This window comes from Epinephelus lanceolatus, chromosome 4 (assembly GCF_041903045.1).
Source record: "Epinephelus lanceolatus isolate andai-2023 chromosome 4, ASM4190304v1, whole genome shotgun sequence".
Taxonomy (NCBI): Eukaryota; Metazoa; Chordata; class Actinopteri; order Perciformes; family Serranidae; genus Epinephelus; species Epinephelus lanceolatus.
Genome location: NC_135737.1, coordinates 18,768,880 through 18,788,121, shown reverse-complemented (window position 1 = coordinate 18,788,121; position 19,242 = coordinate 18,768,880). Strand labels below are relative to the sequence as shown.

The 19,242-nt window shown below is 41.6% G+C and overlaps 1 protein-coding gene across 2 annotated transcripts in view; it reads left to right on the top strand.

Annotated features, from left to right (window-relative positions):
• robo1 (roundabout, axon guidance receptor, homolog 1 (Drosophila)) overlaps positions 1 to 19,242 on the top strand; it is a 266,076-nt gene that overhangs the window by 10,676 nt on the left and 236,158 nt on the right. For both annotated transcript variants that reach the window (XM_078166986.1, XM_078166987.1), the window contains one exon: positions 16,487 to 16,611. In XM_078166986.1, the coding sequence (XP_078023112.1) occupies positions 16,524 to 16,611 (88 nt within the window). In that variant the 5' untranslated portion in view covers positions 16,487 to 16,523. The remainder of the gene's footprint in view (positions 1 to 16,486; positions 16,612 to 19,242) is intronic.

Here is a 19,242-nt window from a genome sequence, read left to right as displayed (position 1 = left end):
TCATATCTCCTGTCTTTCTCTTTTTCCTGTTATGATTTTACATGTTTGTTTTGTTGCTATTTTAATGCATAATTGAAAATCTGGCTGAGACAACATTTAAAAATTATCCATCTGGCACTTTTACAACAATGCTGATCCTGTAGAGAATAAAAAACAATAAATAAACTACATCAGTAGTCTAGCCAAAAATAGCAACGCAGGAACTTTCAACCCCATGTTGTGTGTCTGTAAATCCCCATGTCTCCGACTGTGACACACACTCAAAACTCTCTAACTGGTCTCTTACCTTTTACCCTCCTGAGCCACTTTCTGGGTCAGTATTACAAAGATAAGGTCGAAGCCTCTTCAAGGAATAGTTTGACATTCTGGGGAAAAATGCTTATTCACTTTCTTGCTGGGAGTTAGATGAGAAGATTGAACAGTAACATATATCTGTACAGCATATGTTAGGCTACCATGAGCAAACAGTTGGCTTAGTTTAACATACAAACTGGAGATGGGTTGAAACAGCTAGCCTGGCTCTGTGTGAGGGTAGCAGAATCCTCCTACCTAATAGTACTTGGCCAGAACTTCTTGACATAACTGTGAGACACCAGGAAATCACTGCTCCTGAAATATTCTGGCACATAAACCCCTGTAAAACCTGAAAAAGTCACATGAGGACAATTTTTTTTTACAGATTGAACAAACAAGATATAAGGTGTTAATTAGTGAGCGCTGGAGGTGGGTGGAATCAACCTTGTCTTACTCCCAACTCTTCAAATACAGACACTGATGATACTGACACACTGTCGCATCCTTTAGCGGTGATATGAGACACACTGGGTGGTGGCATTTTTTGATGCTCCAAGTAGATGCCGTAATAAAGAGCAAGGAATTCTGAATTTGCCTGGACTTTGCTTTGACTGGATTTTCACTTAGGAGCCCACTGTTAATTTTCCATGTGAAACCAAACGTCAGTGGAGTTATTTTAATAACAGTGTAGTGTGCTATTATGTGCAGCATAATATGTTAGTGACATATGTCACCTGACATTACATTACCCTATCAACAAACGTACTTGTTGCCTGAACCTAAAGAAACTTGACACATTTGTGAGTCACGTGTGGTCCATTCAGAATGGACCCACGACCCACTTTTGGACCCCGACCCACCAGCTGGGAACCACAGACTTAAGCCCTTTTTAAACAGGAATTGTGCAAATTTGCAGGAAGGCCCAATCAGTCTTCGTTCAGCATTGGCAGTATAAAAACAAAATCGGGGAGTGCGGCAAAATGCCGCCTACCTACTGTTGTTTATACAGAATGCGCCTTTTTCAGGGCAATGGGGGGCGTGAGTAAGTAACCAAACATGTAGCTCAGCATGTGACGTAAACAGTGACGTACTCCGAGGGAAGCTTCGGCGATTCACCGTCCCCGTCATCTGACGGTTAATGGCCTCTTTGTTTGTGAGGGCAAGGAGGGCACGCAATTCCTTATCTCCCCAGTTGCTCATCTTTACAGTGTCTGTCAGGTTTGCGTTTCCCTCTTGCTACTAGCTGCGGGAACTGCCCATTGGTCCAACAGCCCATTGTTCCGACCATATTAAACCCATTGTTCCGAAGTCCGTTCCGAAATCATCATGATGCCCTGTGGTTAAGGTCTGGTTAGGTTTAGGCACAAAAACCACTTGGTTAGGGTCAGGAAAAGATCATGGTGTGGGTTAAAATGAAAAAGAAAGTGACAAACACATAAGCCGTGAGCCTGCTCCACCTCAAGCCTTTCCCAACTGACCCAGAGCCGGTCCCGTAGGAATACGGGAGCCGTTCAGCCCCGCCGACCGTCGGACTAATGGGATGTCGGACCAATGGGCAGTCGGACCAATGACATGGACCCCTAGCTGCATGCTAATTCCTGCTATCAGCTGTTTCCTGTTTATCCAACGCCAGTGGCTTGCACGTGTGGCGTCATCAACAGCTCCTCCTACAAGTCTTCAACAGCCCCTCCCGTGGCAGAAGGGCGCCTCGTTCTTTTTAAACCACAAAGGTTCCGCCAATATGTTTACCCCTACGAGGCAGAAAATTGGGCATCTCGGATCAACTCGCCAATCCGGCTCTGTGTGTCTAAACGCTTGCAGCAAAACGGCCCAACATTTGCCGGAAATCTGGCAGTGTCAAAGGGGTTTTAGAGTGTCATAGTTTGACTGTAGGGCCGCTGACCAAGTGTCAGTTGTTGATGAGTTTGGAGCAAGAGTGTGTCACCTTCGAACAGAACCAGGCTTGCTGTTTCCCTGTTTCCACTCTTTATGCTAAGCTAATGGGCTTCTAGCTCCAGCCACATATTTATCATACAGATGAGAGTGGTATCTATCATCTTATCTGAACCTCCTGTGAGAAAGTGAATAAGCATATTTCCCAAAATGTCAAACTATTCATTTAGATGTAGAACCTGAAATTGGAAAAGTTTCACAACCTTGAAATCCTATGTTTCGTCTGCACCACAATTCTCTCCTGGTATCTGCCGGAGAGGGAGATACAGTGTGATTCTTCTGACGCCTCTGTCCTCATATGCTCCCAAACTATTAAAAGTGTAGAGATTTCAGTGCGTGTGTGTGTGTGTCTCTGTTCTGGTACAGTGTGGGTGGTACCCGCTCATGAGAGGATGACACGCACAGTAACAAGGGCAACATCACTGCTCCCTCTGATTTACACCCAGATCCTGACAACAAATTAACGTTGGTGCTTTTCTTTCAGATACACTCCGCCATTAATAACAAAGCTGGCCCGGTAGCCATGCAATACTGCAATGAGACACTTTATGTTAATGCAGCTTGGTGGAGCATGTGAGTGCAAAGTTAATTCTACGAAGTGTGAAAGTCCTCTGCGATACAATGAATATTCATTTCAGTGTTCTCTCTCTGTTTGCCTGCCACAGTCAAGATAAATACAGAGTGAGGAATCTGTAAAATGCCCTTTTTGTAAGCGTTGTAAACAATCACTAAGGCGGAGCTGTGTGGGTGACAAGCTCTGTAATTGCCAATTTGACTTGGCTGGTTCTATCATTTGATGCAACAAAGACGGGAAGGATTGAAGGAGTAGAAAGATATTTGGCGAAAGACATTCCTGTATGAAGATACTCGAAGAATAATCTCAGAGAAACACAGAGGAAGCAAAGTTTTTTCCAATTTTGACCCTCACTTTTAATTGGCTGAGGGAAAGGGAGGCTGCGATCCCTGCCTGTCAATGTGCGAATACTTTAATTAACTAGAACCTTGGAGCATTGTAATCTCTGGATTTTGGGGTATCATAATGTATTAACTTTAATTAAGCTTGTGAGCTATGTGCGCTAATTAGATGAATGTGCTTATTTGTAATCTGGATAATATGAATACATTTTACACAAGCTCAAATCAGTCAGTCTTGCTAATTACAGTGTGCGTGATAGCTCTAATTGGTGATTGTGTGCCTGCCTGTGGATGATACACCATAGCTGCCGCTCCTATCTGTGCGCCCGGCTTAGGCTAATGTGATGAAATCCTCATGGAGAGATGATGTGCTCTGCTGAAGGCTGACAGTCCCAAGGAGGAGGAGGGCTCACCATGTCAGAGGCTTGTTGAACCACGTACATGTTCAGGACGGCTGCTCCTGTCTGTCAGCACAGAGGCAGTACAAACCCACTGTGCTCTCATTATCTACCTGAGCTTTTCTTTCTTTCCTGCTCTGTGGCAATCTTTGCACTTGCAGCTGTTTATCCCTGTATAGTTTTCATGTCTCATATCACACATTTGATCCTTGTCTGCTGTTTGCTGGAGCATGAAAGTCTACCACTATGAGTTATCGGGCCAGTGGTTTGAATGTTGCAAGGGGAAGGAAGAGCTGTACCACTTACACAGCTTTGATTTAAACTAGTTCATACACAGAAAGTTTTTTTGAGACCGGTGCCTGTAAACTTCCCATGATGCAACTCAATAGCATCTTTCATTCAAAGTCCTCCAAATAAATTAAAAAGTATATCCATGGGGCGTCGGTGGCTTGGTGGATAGAGCAGGTGCCCCATGTACAAGGCTGTTGCTGCAGCGGCCCGGGTTCAACTCCAGCCTGTGGCCCCTTGCTGCATGTCACTCTCTCTCTCTCTCTCTCTCCCCCCTTCACGCTTGTCTGTCCTATCAATTAAAGGCAAAATGCCCCCAAAAATATCTTTAAAATGCCGTCTCGATCGACACACGACAAGTGTTTTCTGATCTGATGCCCCAGTTGGCAAGATGACATTATTTGTCCATCCAACAGTTTCAATTGGCTTACATGAACAAAATGTTCTGTTTTTGTCCCTTATAATAAAAAAGACAGTTTTCCCACTAAACTGTTTACATGGCTATTAAAAAAGAATATTTCACTCATTTTCCTGTAGACATGCAGTCGTGCAAACTGTCATTACTCACGCTCTAACATGATGTTTATCACATCAAAATGTGGAAAAGAGAAACCACTTATGCCATTTTGGTTCTTTGCATCAACATAGGATTTTTTCAAAGCTTTCATCAATATTGGACTTATTCCACTGTGCAAACACAATCTTCTTTTATTCCTTTACTCCTTCTTGAAAAGGTCAGGGTTATGATATTTGCACATATCCAAACACCTGATATACGATTATTTTATCATGTCAAAAATAGATGTGTGTTTCCTCTTCCGACCATAAATGTGGCTTTTCTTTTGGGCATACATCTCTACCTCAGCTTTGCTCCTTGCAAACTGTTGTTTTGTGTACAACGCATCCATGACAACACACAGAGCTGACAGTAAACAGGCAAGAGGCCATGTGTCACAAACTGCTGGAAAAACCCCATTTGAGACACACAAGCTGTGTTCGAAATCACTCACTACTCACCATATAGTCCACTATAAAGCGTCTCTGCCATTTTGTAATGCTGGTTGAATGTATAGTGAGAATTACTATACTCTATATAGTGGACCCAAAGTATCCAACAATGCATTGTGAAAAGTAGTATACAACCAATTTCTCTAACTGCTTATTCTCTTGAGCATCACGGGGGGGCTGGAGCCTATCCCAGCAGACATTGGGCGAGTGATGGGTTACACCCTGGACAGGTCGCCTGACTATCACAGGGCTGACATATTGAGACAGATAACCATTTACGCTCACATTCACACCTAAGGACAATTTAAAGTCACCAATTAACCTATCCCCAACCTGCATGTCTTTGGACTGCGGGGGGAAGCCGGAGTACCCAGAGAAAACCCACGCTGACACAGGGAGAACATGCAAACTCCACACAGAAGGGCTCCCTCCTGGGATCGAACCAGGAACCAGGAACCAGGAACCCTAACCTCACCAGCCAGCGTTAATTTGGCATGTTTTAATGTGCTCACGAAATTGTTCTATATATATGTAGTAGGGAGTAGTGAAGGCTTGAATGATTTCGAACACAGGTATATTCTGAATGTACTGTATACATGTCCAAAGTATGCTGCTAGAACCAGAATAATGTCGGCATATCCCACATGCTTTAATCGGAAAATGCTTCATTTGGAAAAAGGCCTTAATCGTAATAATCAAACAGAATATGTTGTTGACATGACCCATATCAAATTCAGAATATTGTCATGTTTAGAATAACAGTGAATATTAGTGAGCAAGTAAATGTAGTCACAAAATGTGTTTAATGATGTAACAATGTTAAGGTCGGGTTAGGCAAAGAAGCAAGAACGACTTGGTTAGGTTTAAGGAAAGCCGTGGTTTGGATCAAAATGACTCCTAGGTGTTTTGTTGAGCCAACAGTCCACCCCAACATTCTCCCTATGCTGATGTTGTTGCTCTATAGTTACATCACCTGTTAGGGCAGTTGCTGAAACGACTAATTGCTGTAGTTCTTCTTGGTAGCAAAGTCTGCTTTCATTAGCTCCTCGACACCTCCAGTTTGTAACACAGACTTTCTGTTAAAAATGTCGATGTCTTCATTACGGGTGTCATGATTTTCCAAATCCACAGTTTGATTTAATTTGACCTTCAATTTCCCAGCACTGACAGCTCTGCACTGTTAGACATTCAGGGCTTGATTTGTATCAACAGATCATTGGTGTTATGCCCTGACTGTCATTTACATGTTCAAATTCTTTTTGAAAAAGTCTACAGGCCATATTGTCAAATTTAAATAATGTCTTAAAAATGTAATAATACTAACTTCTTTCACCACTTAGTTTGGAAAAAACTGTTTCAAAAACAACAAGAGAAGCCAGTGGATGGCAGATGGGTACTTTACAACAAGTTTCCTCACCTGCAAAAAGCCCCAGATTCTTTGAATATTTTTTTTCCTGTCAAATCTATTTGTTTATAATGGCTGTGAATATGCCATGCCCTTTGTGTCATATGGTTAAGGTGGCTTATGGAGCCCATGTGTAATAAAGCCTACAAACTATAGTTTTTCTGTCAGTGACTCATTTGTTGTTTACATAACTCACGGAGAAGGCAGAAAGTTGCCACATTGCTTACTTCAGGGAAGCAGAGGATTTCCCAGTTCTGTTAGTTCGTCATCATGTCTGACTCCAGCAGTGACCACAGTGTCTTAAAGTGCTGCAAGCTACCGATAAGCTATGCTGTGTTGTCTATGAAGGGTTTGTTTTTTTCCTTTGGATGCATGCAAATGAGTGAGGGTAGAGAGAATAAAATACTGGAGGAATCGCCAGTCCTACTTTTGAGTTCAAAGGTCGAAATTGAAAGCTCATTTTGATCAATTTTCGGTTTACAGGTAGAATTAAATTGGGACACTTCCAGTCTCTAAGCCCTATAACCCTGATGACATCATGGTCTTTTCTCAGACTTGGCAAAGATCCTCTAGAGCCACAAAATGCATTATACGCCTCATTCTACAGGCTAAACAGTAGACTTCATGACAAGTCAACTTAGTTTCATATGTAAAACTGGTGGACTTCACCTTTAAGGGTACCCTTTTTGAGCTCTGCATGGCTACAGTACAGAGACAGATGTGAGCACATACCTTCTGAGACATTCAGAGATATTATGGATTGACTGCATTGGAGCATCTGTCCTGATTTAATGAAACAATATGTGTAATTCAGAATATGGTACTGTTAACCTACCTGACCTAAACAAACATGTTGGGTTTGCATTTATCAGGATTACCAACAGCAGGAATAAAGCTATCATTGATTTAGCCTCCAGTACCTCTACATCCATCTTCATTGTCTTCAGTTGTCAAATCGGTGTTAGGTTCCCCTCTCCTGTTTTATTTTCATTTAGTTTCTATTTCAGCCATTTTTCCATCTCTCATATACTGTATATTTATAAACACAAATAAAATACCTTTGTTAAAATTATAATTGCATATGTTTGTACTAAAAAAGATATCACTGAGTAAGATGTAGGGATGTGTTTAAGTATGAACCATCTTAGCTGGCAGCAGACGTCAATATGACCTCAGAAGACATTGGACAGATGTTAAATTTTGGTTGGAATGAAAATCAGATTGATGGTATTGTTGATGTCTAACGACATAAGAATTTCACGTTGCAGACGTTGGGTTTTGTTCTTCATACCTTTCGTCATTCTATGTCAAGATGGCGTTTGCATGATGGATTTTGGTAACTTAACAACACATCTTTAACCTAACAAAATATCACCATCATCTGCGGTCAGTATTCTACATCAAATTGAAAATGGCATTAGACGTTGTCCTGACACTGAATATTGATCACCTCACATCACAACCTAAGTTCAACCAAATATCAATGTCTGTCTGATGTTGGTGGCAAGCTGTAATGGGGCAGATGTAGTGTAAGTCCTTGTTTCTAATTTGCTATTCTTATTCTAAGCATGCATGTGATGTGATTAATCATGTGATCACTTGAGAACTGCCTCTCCTACACTTTGCTGTAGTAGGAGTAAGTTACTTGATAAATGTTTCTCATTCTCCACTCTCCGTGAACTTTTTGTGCTACTTGGCTCTTTACAGCAAGTTTGATAAATACAGGGCCAGAGTTGTATAGCGAGAAAAGCTTTACAATGCTGTATTATAGTAGAGTGTGTTGTATTTGAACATTTAGTAAATAAAGAGGATCTTTTATTCTACCCCTCCTTGCAGAATTAGCTGTCTTACATCACACTGCTCTGATGACAACCAGCTTAACTTTACCCATAAAGATAAATGATACAATATAATTCACTTCACAGGCAATAAGAGGTGTATGTCAGATTATAAACGAGCAAAAAAAAACATGTACTGTGGAGGAAACATTGGGAGGAAAATATGCCTGTGGCCCAATTTGAAACAGACGCCTGCAGTCATGTTGTCTTCAGTCTGCCTGTGTGTTTCTACATTCTGTTTATTCAGCTTGAGGCTTTCTCTGACAGCTGTGCCGAAATGAGCTCCTCAAAGTTGGAAATAGGCTCATGTGAAGTCAAAAACAGACTTACACAACCACCAGTGTGACATACAGCACTGGGGAACTGCCAGCTGCAATCAAACATCACATTGAATAGATGAATAAGCAAAACAAGCTGTTACTATGATCTGTACACAGACTGTAAATGCAGAGGATGCCCAGACGTTATAGTCTGTCACATAAGCCCCTCTGGAAGCCTTACCTATTTATAAGTTATTACAGAGAGCAGGTCGAAATTCATAAGGGCATATGGGAGGCAGAGGGAGATTGCCAGCCGCTGTCACTTACAGTGAATGAAGCCTCTGCTACTCTTGTCCTCTAGAAAGTGCATCTGAAACACACTATTAACTTTCCCATTGCTGATGTCACTTTTTATTGCCCCATGGTTTCAGGTCTCTGCGAGTTGGCAGGCTCCGCTGCACTGCTTTCCAAAGCCAGATAGATGCTTGTGTCAGAGCACAGAAATACAGCAATGATGGAGATATTATTCTGAGGATTTAATTTGCCAGAGTGGGTTGGTAAAGTGCACCCTTATGGCGATTGATGCAAAAAGGCTGCTGCACTGTGCTCGGGGGAAAATCATCCTGTGTCTCGCTTCTGTTTAGAAAATCTTTCTGCTGTGTATTGCAACAAAATGCAAATTTAAACACCATGGTGGCATTTGTATGTTAAAGATTTCAGCACTGAAAGTGGGATATAATCTATGTTAAACTTAAAATAAAATGTGAAGTTAGTACAATTATGTCTTTATCAGTATTACCTGTAGATTTATATATTCACAGTATGCTTAAGTGCCTGTTATAAGGTGGCTCTGACAGATTTTAAAGCCGAGGAAAGAGGTCATCATCTATCTATATATGCAAGAACAAAGGAAGTGGTACCATGAGAATTAAAATGAACCTAAGTGTTTGAAAGAACACCAAGCTTCGCTACGTTTAGCTGATTGTGAAATTGAGTAATGAGATTGACCGTTTTATAGGATGAAGTTCATCAATTACAGCTACGCACACAGACATACTGGTTTATGTCAGGTAATCCAGTTAACGGTGATTCATTACAACTATTATTAATGAGGAATTATTAATGACAAGAGGTCTGTGATTGTGCCACGAGGGCTTAAACCAACCACCATGGGACCCAGCGTTGCTTTGCATATGGCAGAGGGTAAAACGTGTGCTGCTTTTGTGCGCGGCACAATACTGAGTGGCATTTGAACATGCGCTTGCTGCATTGTGCACGGGTAATTAACATTGTATAATCTACCTGCTTACAAAGCAACTTTTGTAATTAGAGTTATGATTGCGGCAGGATAATGACAGTGATTCTACAACAGATAATGACTGTTGTGCTCTTGGCAGTTGCTGCATTGTTTGTGCAGCAGACTTCTGACATATGGGACACAAAAGGACACAATAGCCGGGCTGACCGCCTTTGCTCCTGCACGGGCAGACCGAGTGACTGCAGACAAATTGCACTGTAGGTCTTCCAAATGATGCCAACCCAGGGAAAATGGTTGAGACACATGAGAGTGGGACCATAATGTAAAAGCCTGAGCTATGTGGAAGCTCATGGACTGTGCACCTGAGCTTGGACACAGAACATACTGCTGGCTAGTGCTCTCTGACTGCAGTATTACTGTTTCACAGGGAGGCATTTCTCACTGTGCCTTTCCTGCTGATCTTAGTGCATATCATATTATAGCTAAGAAATGTAACACAAAACATGAGAAACCAGATCAGGACACTCAGATGGAAAACAGTTGGATTGGTATTTAATAAATGCCAATATAACTTGACTATTATTTTTTATGAAGATGGCTGACTGTTGGCCAGCTTTTAAAAATATGTCTACAGAGTGCATCACTGCTAAACAGGGCTGGATGTTTGTATGGTAATATTACTTTAAAAAAATCAAAGACCCATCCATCTGTCTCGTGAAAAAAATGGAATTGTCCTTTAAAGAGATGGCGGAGCATTTATTCAAATAAATTAAGAGTTGTCAGAGATGGCATCTTGATAGGAAGCACTTAGGCCCGTGGCGTCCATGGCTGTGCAGTCAGTGGGGACAGGTCCACAGTGCAGGCCGTGGACTAATCCATCACCGCCAGCGAGGGGGCTGGGGGCCAAGCGCTTGGCTTCTCCCTCCAGGAAATAATCAGCTTTTAATTTATCACAGATCACATTCATGAGAAGACAGATCACTATGGGGAGGCCGCGTGTGACCAGGCCCATCTCCCCAGTCATGCTGGAGTGCTTTCGGCTCTTCTAATTTATTCTAATTTGGGGTTTTCTCATATCTCCATCATTTTACCAGTTTGGGATGAAGAGACCCTTCACCCTGTTAAATTATAGCAATTTTAACATCTTTCCCAGAATATATAAAACTTCCATTTAGGCCACACCAAACACTTTCTGAAATAGTGTCCACCATTAAAAACGATTTTTGTGACCAGCCGCCAATGCGCCATACAGTAACAGTGAACAGAAAGTGGGACAGTGATGCAGGGTCTTTCCCTGCGGAATGAATGGAGCATATGCTATTATGTAAGTCAACTGCAGGGCGTCCTAATGGCTTCAGATTTGTTTCTGGCCCCGGTGTGTTGCCACAGTGTGCACTGTGGCCCCCACAGGAGTGTGGATGATTAGTAGCCTGACTTGGATGAGCACAAGAGATGTGATCTACGCTAAGGGGGAAGGACAGTTCAGCCACATGTCGTCCACCCTCCCCACCGATCACTTTACAGATCCCGGGCAGGTTAATCCTTTTATTGTAATGAAGTGAGGAGGCATAATGTACTGCGAATGTGAGATGCTTAATCCAGTGGTGGCATTTTTATGAGGAAGGAGTAGCCATGGTGACATAGAGAACAGAGTGCTTGAGAGGCACAGGAACTATCCATCAAAACATGACGCTGACATAGCACAACACAACAACATGCACTTGGAGAGATTTGCATGCATGTCTGACATTCAAGATAAACTCCCTTACTGCCCTCCCATCCATGTTATGGTGTAACTTTGGACCAGAGCCCAGGAGTGGGTTTCACCAGTATGTATATTTAAACTTGGCACACTTATAAAATGAGTTTTAAAAGTAACTTTGTAATTAGTAATTTGCTAACTGCAAGTCAGAACCCACGTAGACGCTGTAAACCTTTACAGTAAAGAGGTAAAATGCTTTATGCAGGCTTCGCACACCAGCTCAACAAATTAAACATCACAGAAGAAGAAACTGGAATGATTTAGTGAATATTATGAAATTATTTCATTTAAAAAAAACACACACACAATATGCCTCACATTAACGGCCTCCTAAAACTGTTATATTAGCTCATGATGTTGTGATGACTTTCATTTTACATTGTTAAAGATGATTTATTGATGGACTGGGGACCATAACAGCAAGTAGAGCATCCGTCTACAAACTCTCACACAACTCGTGCAGTATAAACCGAGTCTCATGAATACAGTTGCACGAGAAGTACTCCTTGGAATCTGGCTTTGAAGAGAGCACAGATACGTTCCACTCTCAGTTCAGCTTTAAATAGCAATGTTCCAACTTGTCATTGTCCCATAGAAATCTCAACATGACAAACTCCTCAATAGAATTGTTTATTAATTTGTTATAAGGCACACAATGAGCAAATTTGCTACCTCAGTGAACTTCAGCCAATGATTCATCACATAGAATGTGTAATCCCCGTGCCCTCTCTTTTTGTTTTGATCCCTCCAGTGCTGTACCTGCTGTACATGTATTTATAGAAAATATATAGGGGCATGCATTAATGCTGAACTCTGGAGTTTAAAACTTTGTTGTTGATACTGAACTTGAATTGCACAATACACTTGACTCTCTTGTGGGTGGGTGAGCACTAGCAGTGCAGACAAGTGCAATATTGGTTGTGTAGGACCTGTGAAGGAGCAACTTTCTTCTTATTCAGCAAAGTCCAAAACAAACGGGCAACTTAGAAAAAGAAGTCTAACTTTTGAACAGCTCTCCAGACTAGGAAGAAAAGCAGAGCAGCAATCAATACACAGATGTCAATCAACGGATAGCTTTGGATCATTTTAAGTCTGTCTAAATTCTTACATGCCAGATGGATGATTTTAGAGAAGGGTTTTGGACGTTGTACTTGTACTTCCTCTCCATCTGATCCACAAAGCTATCCCTTTTTAATGCAACTGGATTGTCAACAATGAGAGACAAAATCTTGCTATATGCAAAAATGCATTCAAGTGTTTCTGTGAGCTTATATTCAGCAGCCTGAGTTAGCCAAGTGGGTCAAGTGGGTATCTTTGTCCTCGTAGATAACGTAGGTTGTGTTGTGTCCCCAAACGAACCTGCATTTGATACCAGGACGTGTATCTCTGCTGCAGCTCAGCAAGAAAACACTGAATTTTATATTAGAAATATGTAACTCACACTACTGAAGTCTCATATCAGGTTCAGCTAATATGAGGCTGATTGAAGACGTCTAACTCCACCACATGATGTCTTGGAGATCTGATCTGTCTTACTGATGTGTTTTTCGCTCATTTTTTTTACAGGAGAGGTTTGCCACTTTATTTTTCAAATGGCCATGATTGCAAGGGAATATTTTGTATTCATGTCACAGTGAATCATACACCCAGGGGCCACTTTATTAGATACACATATACAATTTATTGCAACAGCTCTGCCATAAATTCTACCCTTCACAAAGTTTATAGTGTTCAGTTTTTGTGGATATTACCAGAAATATGTAAATTTGAATTCATATGCTTGTTACTGAAGTATTTCACTGCTTTACATAAAACTGGGCTGTCTATGCAGTGAAAACATGCAAATACTTTTAAATTTGGTGCTATATGACCAGAGAAAACACAGAAAAGGGCTGTGGCATTTGTTGTTCATCAAGAGGTAGAAAATCCTTCAACTACCAGAATGCACTGTGCCACAATGAACAAAAAAACACACCTGCTGGTGGGTGCCAAATGAGTTGGCCATTTGGACACAGGAAACAATATAGCGGCAGGCTGGTAACCCACGTAGACTGTAAAAGTAATGGGTGTAGCCACCATGACATCACCCATTGGTTTGTTGACTACCGTTTTGAGGCCTTGAGTTCAGCATTTCAGCCGTTGCCATCTTGATTTTTTTAACCCAGAAGTGATCATATTTGGGTGACAGGGTGGAGCTTTAGAGGAGCAAGGTGTTGTTCTGAATTACATTACACTGAGAGGTGTTTCAAATTATTTGTCCTGTTTACATACAGAATATGAGAAACACCTCTGAATATAATGCAGTGCAGCACAACACCACCATTAACCACTAACATTATGAGCATCATCAGTGTGGACCTAACGGCAAAGCAGTTGAATTGGATAACATTAGACTGCACATGTGTAGCTAATAAAGTGCCCATTTTGTGTAAATATACTTTAGTATGTTTGTACTTAGTTTATTTTACATGTTCATGTCCACTTCGCTGCTTCTCCATACTTTTGCTTCCTACTTTGCCTCTGTATTGTCAGTGTAAGAATGTGCAGTGTGCCTCAGAAGCACAAAAGCAGCAGATGAAAGAGAGGCAGATTAAGCAGTCAGGGGTAGAGGTTCCAGTCAGAGGTAATATGAAGTTCATTCTTATTCTCAGAGGCCTCCAACTGGCTTCCCCTTAAGTTACCTGCTCCTTTTAAACATTTCACCTGTGTCTTGTCCGGGTTCAAGGATACTGCACATGAGCATCTCATTAGTGCACTGGGGAGCTTCTTTCATTTGCAAGATGAATGGGAAAAGTTCTGCATTTGCTCATCCATGGTTACAGTGTTATCCACAACTGTCTGATCTCTGTTGAGTTTAAGTGCTTGGGGCTCGTAGAAGTGTCACAATGAGAAACCGCAGGTTTTGAATGACATCGTCTTGGTTTAGCAGGCATCCGAAAAATCAATTTGTGGGCAGTGACTGTTCTGCTGATGGTTCCTGTCTTTTGTGGGAGTTGGTCAGTGAGCCAGCAGCAGTGCTTCTTGTCACTGCCTGATTAATTGGCTTCAATCCATTCAGCAGTCATTGAGTCAGATGAAGAGAGACAATAAGGGCCTTTCATTCCTCTCAAACTGAATTGGTAGTGAATGCAGAGGAAGCCACTGAAACAAGCCTTGTAAAACATGCTCATTTCCTTTGATGGAAGTGGGCTTAATAATGAGCACAGAGGAATAGTCATTGATTAGACTGTGATGCATCTTCACATACATGTTTGTGGTTCCTAGAGAGGAGGGCTCAAATAAATCTTCCTTTATCTCTAATTCCTCTATTCATTAATCAAACAGAACAGGGTGATGAGCTGAATTACGAGTCCAGCTCCCCACCACTTGCATCTGGGTTGAGGAGGCCATCTCAATGTTGTGTATCCCACATTCCCAAACCAAAGACCCCTGGCGACCACTTGTCACAGCCATCTCCTGACTGGTAATTGGGTATTTATCTGATTGCCTGCGAGAGGACGATGCAGTGTTTATCTGACACAATCATCAAGAAAAATGGGGGCACCTAGTCCGCTGCTCCTCCAGGATACTGGCTTGCTACTGGTTCAGGTGGCCAGGCAGAGTGAAAGCGCTGTAATCTTTCTGTCTAACCACTGGGACTTCTTTATCAGACATTTAGCCGCGAATACGCTTGTCATCATCACATGCAAATGGGGCAATTGTGAAAATATAACACATAATTCTTTGGCTCTTCTGTGACACTGGAGGGATGAGAAGTGACGATAACACACGCTGCAACAATGAGCTCCCAAATGATTGAGATCTGAGAGACAGCCTTTTCAGAGGCTCTTCTAATTCTGAGAGCAGGAAATGCATATAAAGGGGGTGCAAAAGTGTTCAGTGAGTACCCGAAGATAAGATTGGAGAAAAAGCTATAAGAGCAAATTGGTGTGCTTGTGCCTTCTTTTTCCTGCAAACCTATTACAGAAAGGGGAGTAAGAGAGAGACAGGAAGAAAAGGATGACATAAAAAAGAAGGAGCTGCCAGTAATGAGTGGCAAATAGTCCATTTGGTTTTGCATGAATTAAACGGACACGGAAGTTTGGAGGAATTAAAGGAGCATTTAGCACATGATTGGAAGGAGAACATAGCGCAGTACTGAGAGTGTGAAACTTTCTGAGCATTGCTAGCTTTGCATTGTGAGCATTTTCTTTTCATTATCACACATATTCACCTTCTTACCATGGTGAGGTGGTGTTTAATGCTCTTCATCATCTCAAAAGATGCAAGGCCTGAAGAGACTCAGCCACTACTGTAGCACCTTGAAATTTATGATAAAGGGAAGTCCATCATATTTTAGTTGAAGCATATCCAATTCAAGGAGTATGTCACGCCTGCAAAAAAGGCCCGCAAAGAGGAAATCATAGTGCATAACTGTGCAGAGAGGGGAGTGTGAAAGAGAGAGAGATATGGAGAAATACCAGGAGACGGAGCAGCCGAGGCATCCTGGCCCGCTGGATGTAATCAAACAAGGGTGAACAGGTTGTTCCACAGATGGCTGATCCGGAGAATCCTCCGATTTATTTCCATGCCACAGACGGTCCCTGTCACTACGCACAGGTGATGTCAGCAAAGCGGCATTGTCTCGCACACACCACTAAACTCGGACACTTTAGTCTCACCTGTCTGGAATCAGTTTGACACAGAGGTGTTTGTTGTGTGTGTACAAAAGGAGATACTGAGTAAGAGTTTAGCAGCAGAGAAAGTCGATTTTCAATCTTCTTAACATTCTAACACTGAACTCTCCCAGGATAATAAATTATAGATTCAGCTGCTATACTATTACAACATAAAGGAACTCAATTCTCTGTGGAGTTCCTTTACTTTGTTTATTGTTTGTCATGAAAGCTACTTTGTATTTACTAATGCTTTAAAGTGCCATTAGAAAAGGTTGCTTTATGTATCGTGGTCTTGTTGTTGCAATGATTGTTGTTTTCCCCTGCACTCTGGCATTTTATTGTAATTTGCACAACAAATTGAATATCCATTTTTCTTTTTTCAACCCAGTAAAGAGAGAGGTATCTCAGCATCACTCTTGACCTGTTTTCTGTTTATCTCCTTTCCTCAGATTGACGCCCAGTGATGCCAGGACAGTGAGCATCATAATGCATGGCACGTGGTCAGGGGCCACGCCCCTCCTCATAATGGTTCTGCTCAGGATGACACAGGGCCAGGAGGTTCCTTTAGTTCCAGGTAAGCTGTTTCACATTTCTCTGCACTGGCATGTTCTCATCAGTGATGAATACATCATTGTCTGGCTCCATCATCATGGTTTGTCAGTGTGTCTGTCAGTCTGCGATTGTCTGACTATTATGTGCCTGACACCTTTGCTGTAGCTTTAATGATTTATTTTCGGCATGTAACCGTAAACCTTATAGTGTGAGGAGTTACATCAGTCTTTTGGCATCAGAGTTGCAAACTGTTCTTAGCACACATCAGCATTTATATGTAGTCCAGTGCAGTCTTTAACAATAGATATTCATAGAAAGCTGAGCTGTCTCAGGAAACTTGTAAGCATTTGTCTTGCTATACAGTACACTGAGTGAAACAGCTTTCTGATTGGCTGGAAGATACCTGTCCTATCTCAATAGACACTGTGTGTATGCTCAGATAGGCTCCAGTCTTACTGATAAGGATATAAAGAATGGAATGAATGGAGTACGTTTGGGACATTTGTCACAAAGTAAAAATGAGTATGTTTCAGATTGTAAAAATCGACTGTGAATCCTCTGTGACCTGAATGTGCCGACAGAAATCATGCCAGTTTTATCAGTGTGTATAGAACTGGTCTCCAACCTCATCTGTCTCTACACTCTTGCTGGAGCATCTGTTTTGGGTTAACGCTGCACAGGTAATATCCTATACATTAAAATTCTATGAGTTGGTATCTACCCTGTCCCTCAGAATCGTACAAATGAAACTGATTTGGGAAGTTTAGAAGCTCTCTCTTGAGTTACAATGAATGCTCTGCCAGATGTGCGTAAATGTGGGTGGTGCAGCAAAAACTAAATATCCTGAAACAATGTGTTATCTCTTCTCCTGAGCACTTTTCATTGATCTTGGTTGTAAATGTGGACGAGGCATGTGGTTAGGGCTGCCACGATTAGTCGACTAATCGATGACGAATCGACTATTAAAATAATCAGTGACTATTTTAGTAGTCGACTAATTGGTTTGAGTCATTTTTCATAGAAAAGTACTATAAAAATACCCCAAAATATTCTTACTGCAGCTTCTTACGTTCAGATATTGGCAGCTTTACACACTCTCCCGTGACAGTGAACTAAAACCCTTAGGCGTGAGTAAGAAACAAGACATTAGATGACGTAATTTTGGGGTTTGGGCGAGACAGACCGACATTTTTCAACATTTTAACACATTTTTCGATGAAATGATTAGTCGACTAATCGAAGAAATTATCGACAGATTAGTCGACAATGAAAATAATCGTTAGTGGCAGCCCTACATGTGGTGCTATGAAACATTAGTTGAACATTCACTCTGCTACTCAGTGATAAAAGTCCTAATAAGAAATGCCCCAATTATCATTTGAATATTACTTAAACTTCTGGGTATTTTGAGTGCTGCAGACATTGGACTAAGCTCTTTTGAAGCACCTCACCTCACAAGAGGTCTGAATAGATATTGTATCTGGTGGTTGAGTATTTTGGGCTTGGTTTGAGAGAGGCATTGAGTCGGAAATGTATTACTGAAACTCTCTGTGGCTTCTCTCAAAAAGTTACAAGGTCACCAATGAATTTCAGATATTCCCAACATTCTAAAGCTAAGAAATGGGAAACCATGTGTGAGAGTCGGGGTAAAATTAAAAAAAAAAAAAAAAAAAGTTGTTGCTACCTCACCCTTTCTAGTTAGGCCAGTAGTGAGAAGTCTTTTTTAATGGCCTGTACTTCTTTTCTTTTCAATATTTTGAATTTTCTTTTTTGGTGCAAAAACCAAACAGTAGTGACTGAACAGATACAAAAATGGGGGAAACTCTCAGGATGTAATTGGACTGAAATTCAGCCTGTGACTTCAAAATGGAGAGGCCTTTAGAATTGTGTGGCAGTAATTTTTCACTTTAGGATATCTTGCTGACACCTGCCTCCCCAGTCTGTATAAGCCCATAGCCACTGATTTAAAAAAAAATGACCAGTCCATGCAAGCCTAGGCGAGCTGGTAACAAAGTCCCAGTATGCTGCCAACTACTGCTATCTTCCTTCCTGTCCTCCTGTCCATTTTCACTGACTTTGGACGGATGGAACTCTTGACAATTAGAATGACTGAGCCGATCAGACAGAAGGATCAGTCCAAATTTTGGAGGATCTGCTTGTTTCCACCTTCCATATCGAAAGTGTGGGATTGGCCCAGTGTGGCTGCAGGGGCCAGGCCGGCCCAGGCCACAGCCAAGAACCGTACCATACAGTAACTACTGACATCAGAAATTAAAAAATAAAAACTCTATGACCACATGCCGGTTTGGCGTGGATGACCCGGTCATTTGGGAGTCTTCCCGAACTTCCCAATGGCCAGTCAGTTCCTGAAAACACTAGTCCATGTACCATGTTAATCCTTGATCATGGTACTGTCTGTTGTGCTTCTCGTGTTGATGAAATTCCAGTCACTTTAAGTTGACTGTTGGTTTTTATGATTTTGAAGATTTTAATAGGTCCAGAGAATGCACATTCCCGGTGCAACATGCCATTATTTTTTGTCATCAAGGTGGAAATGTGTGGTAGGAATGGTGCACTTTTTAGTTGACCTTTGCCTGATAAAAAATACTTTCTCTCAAAATGTTTCACATTTCAGTCTCAACGCTGTCACGCA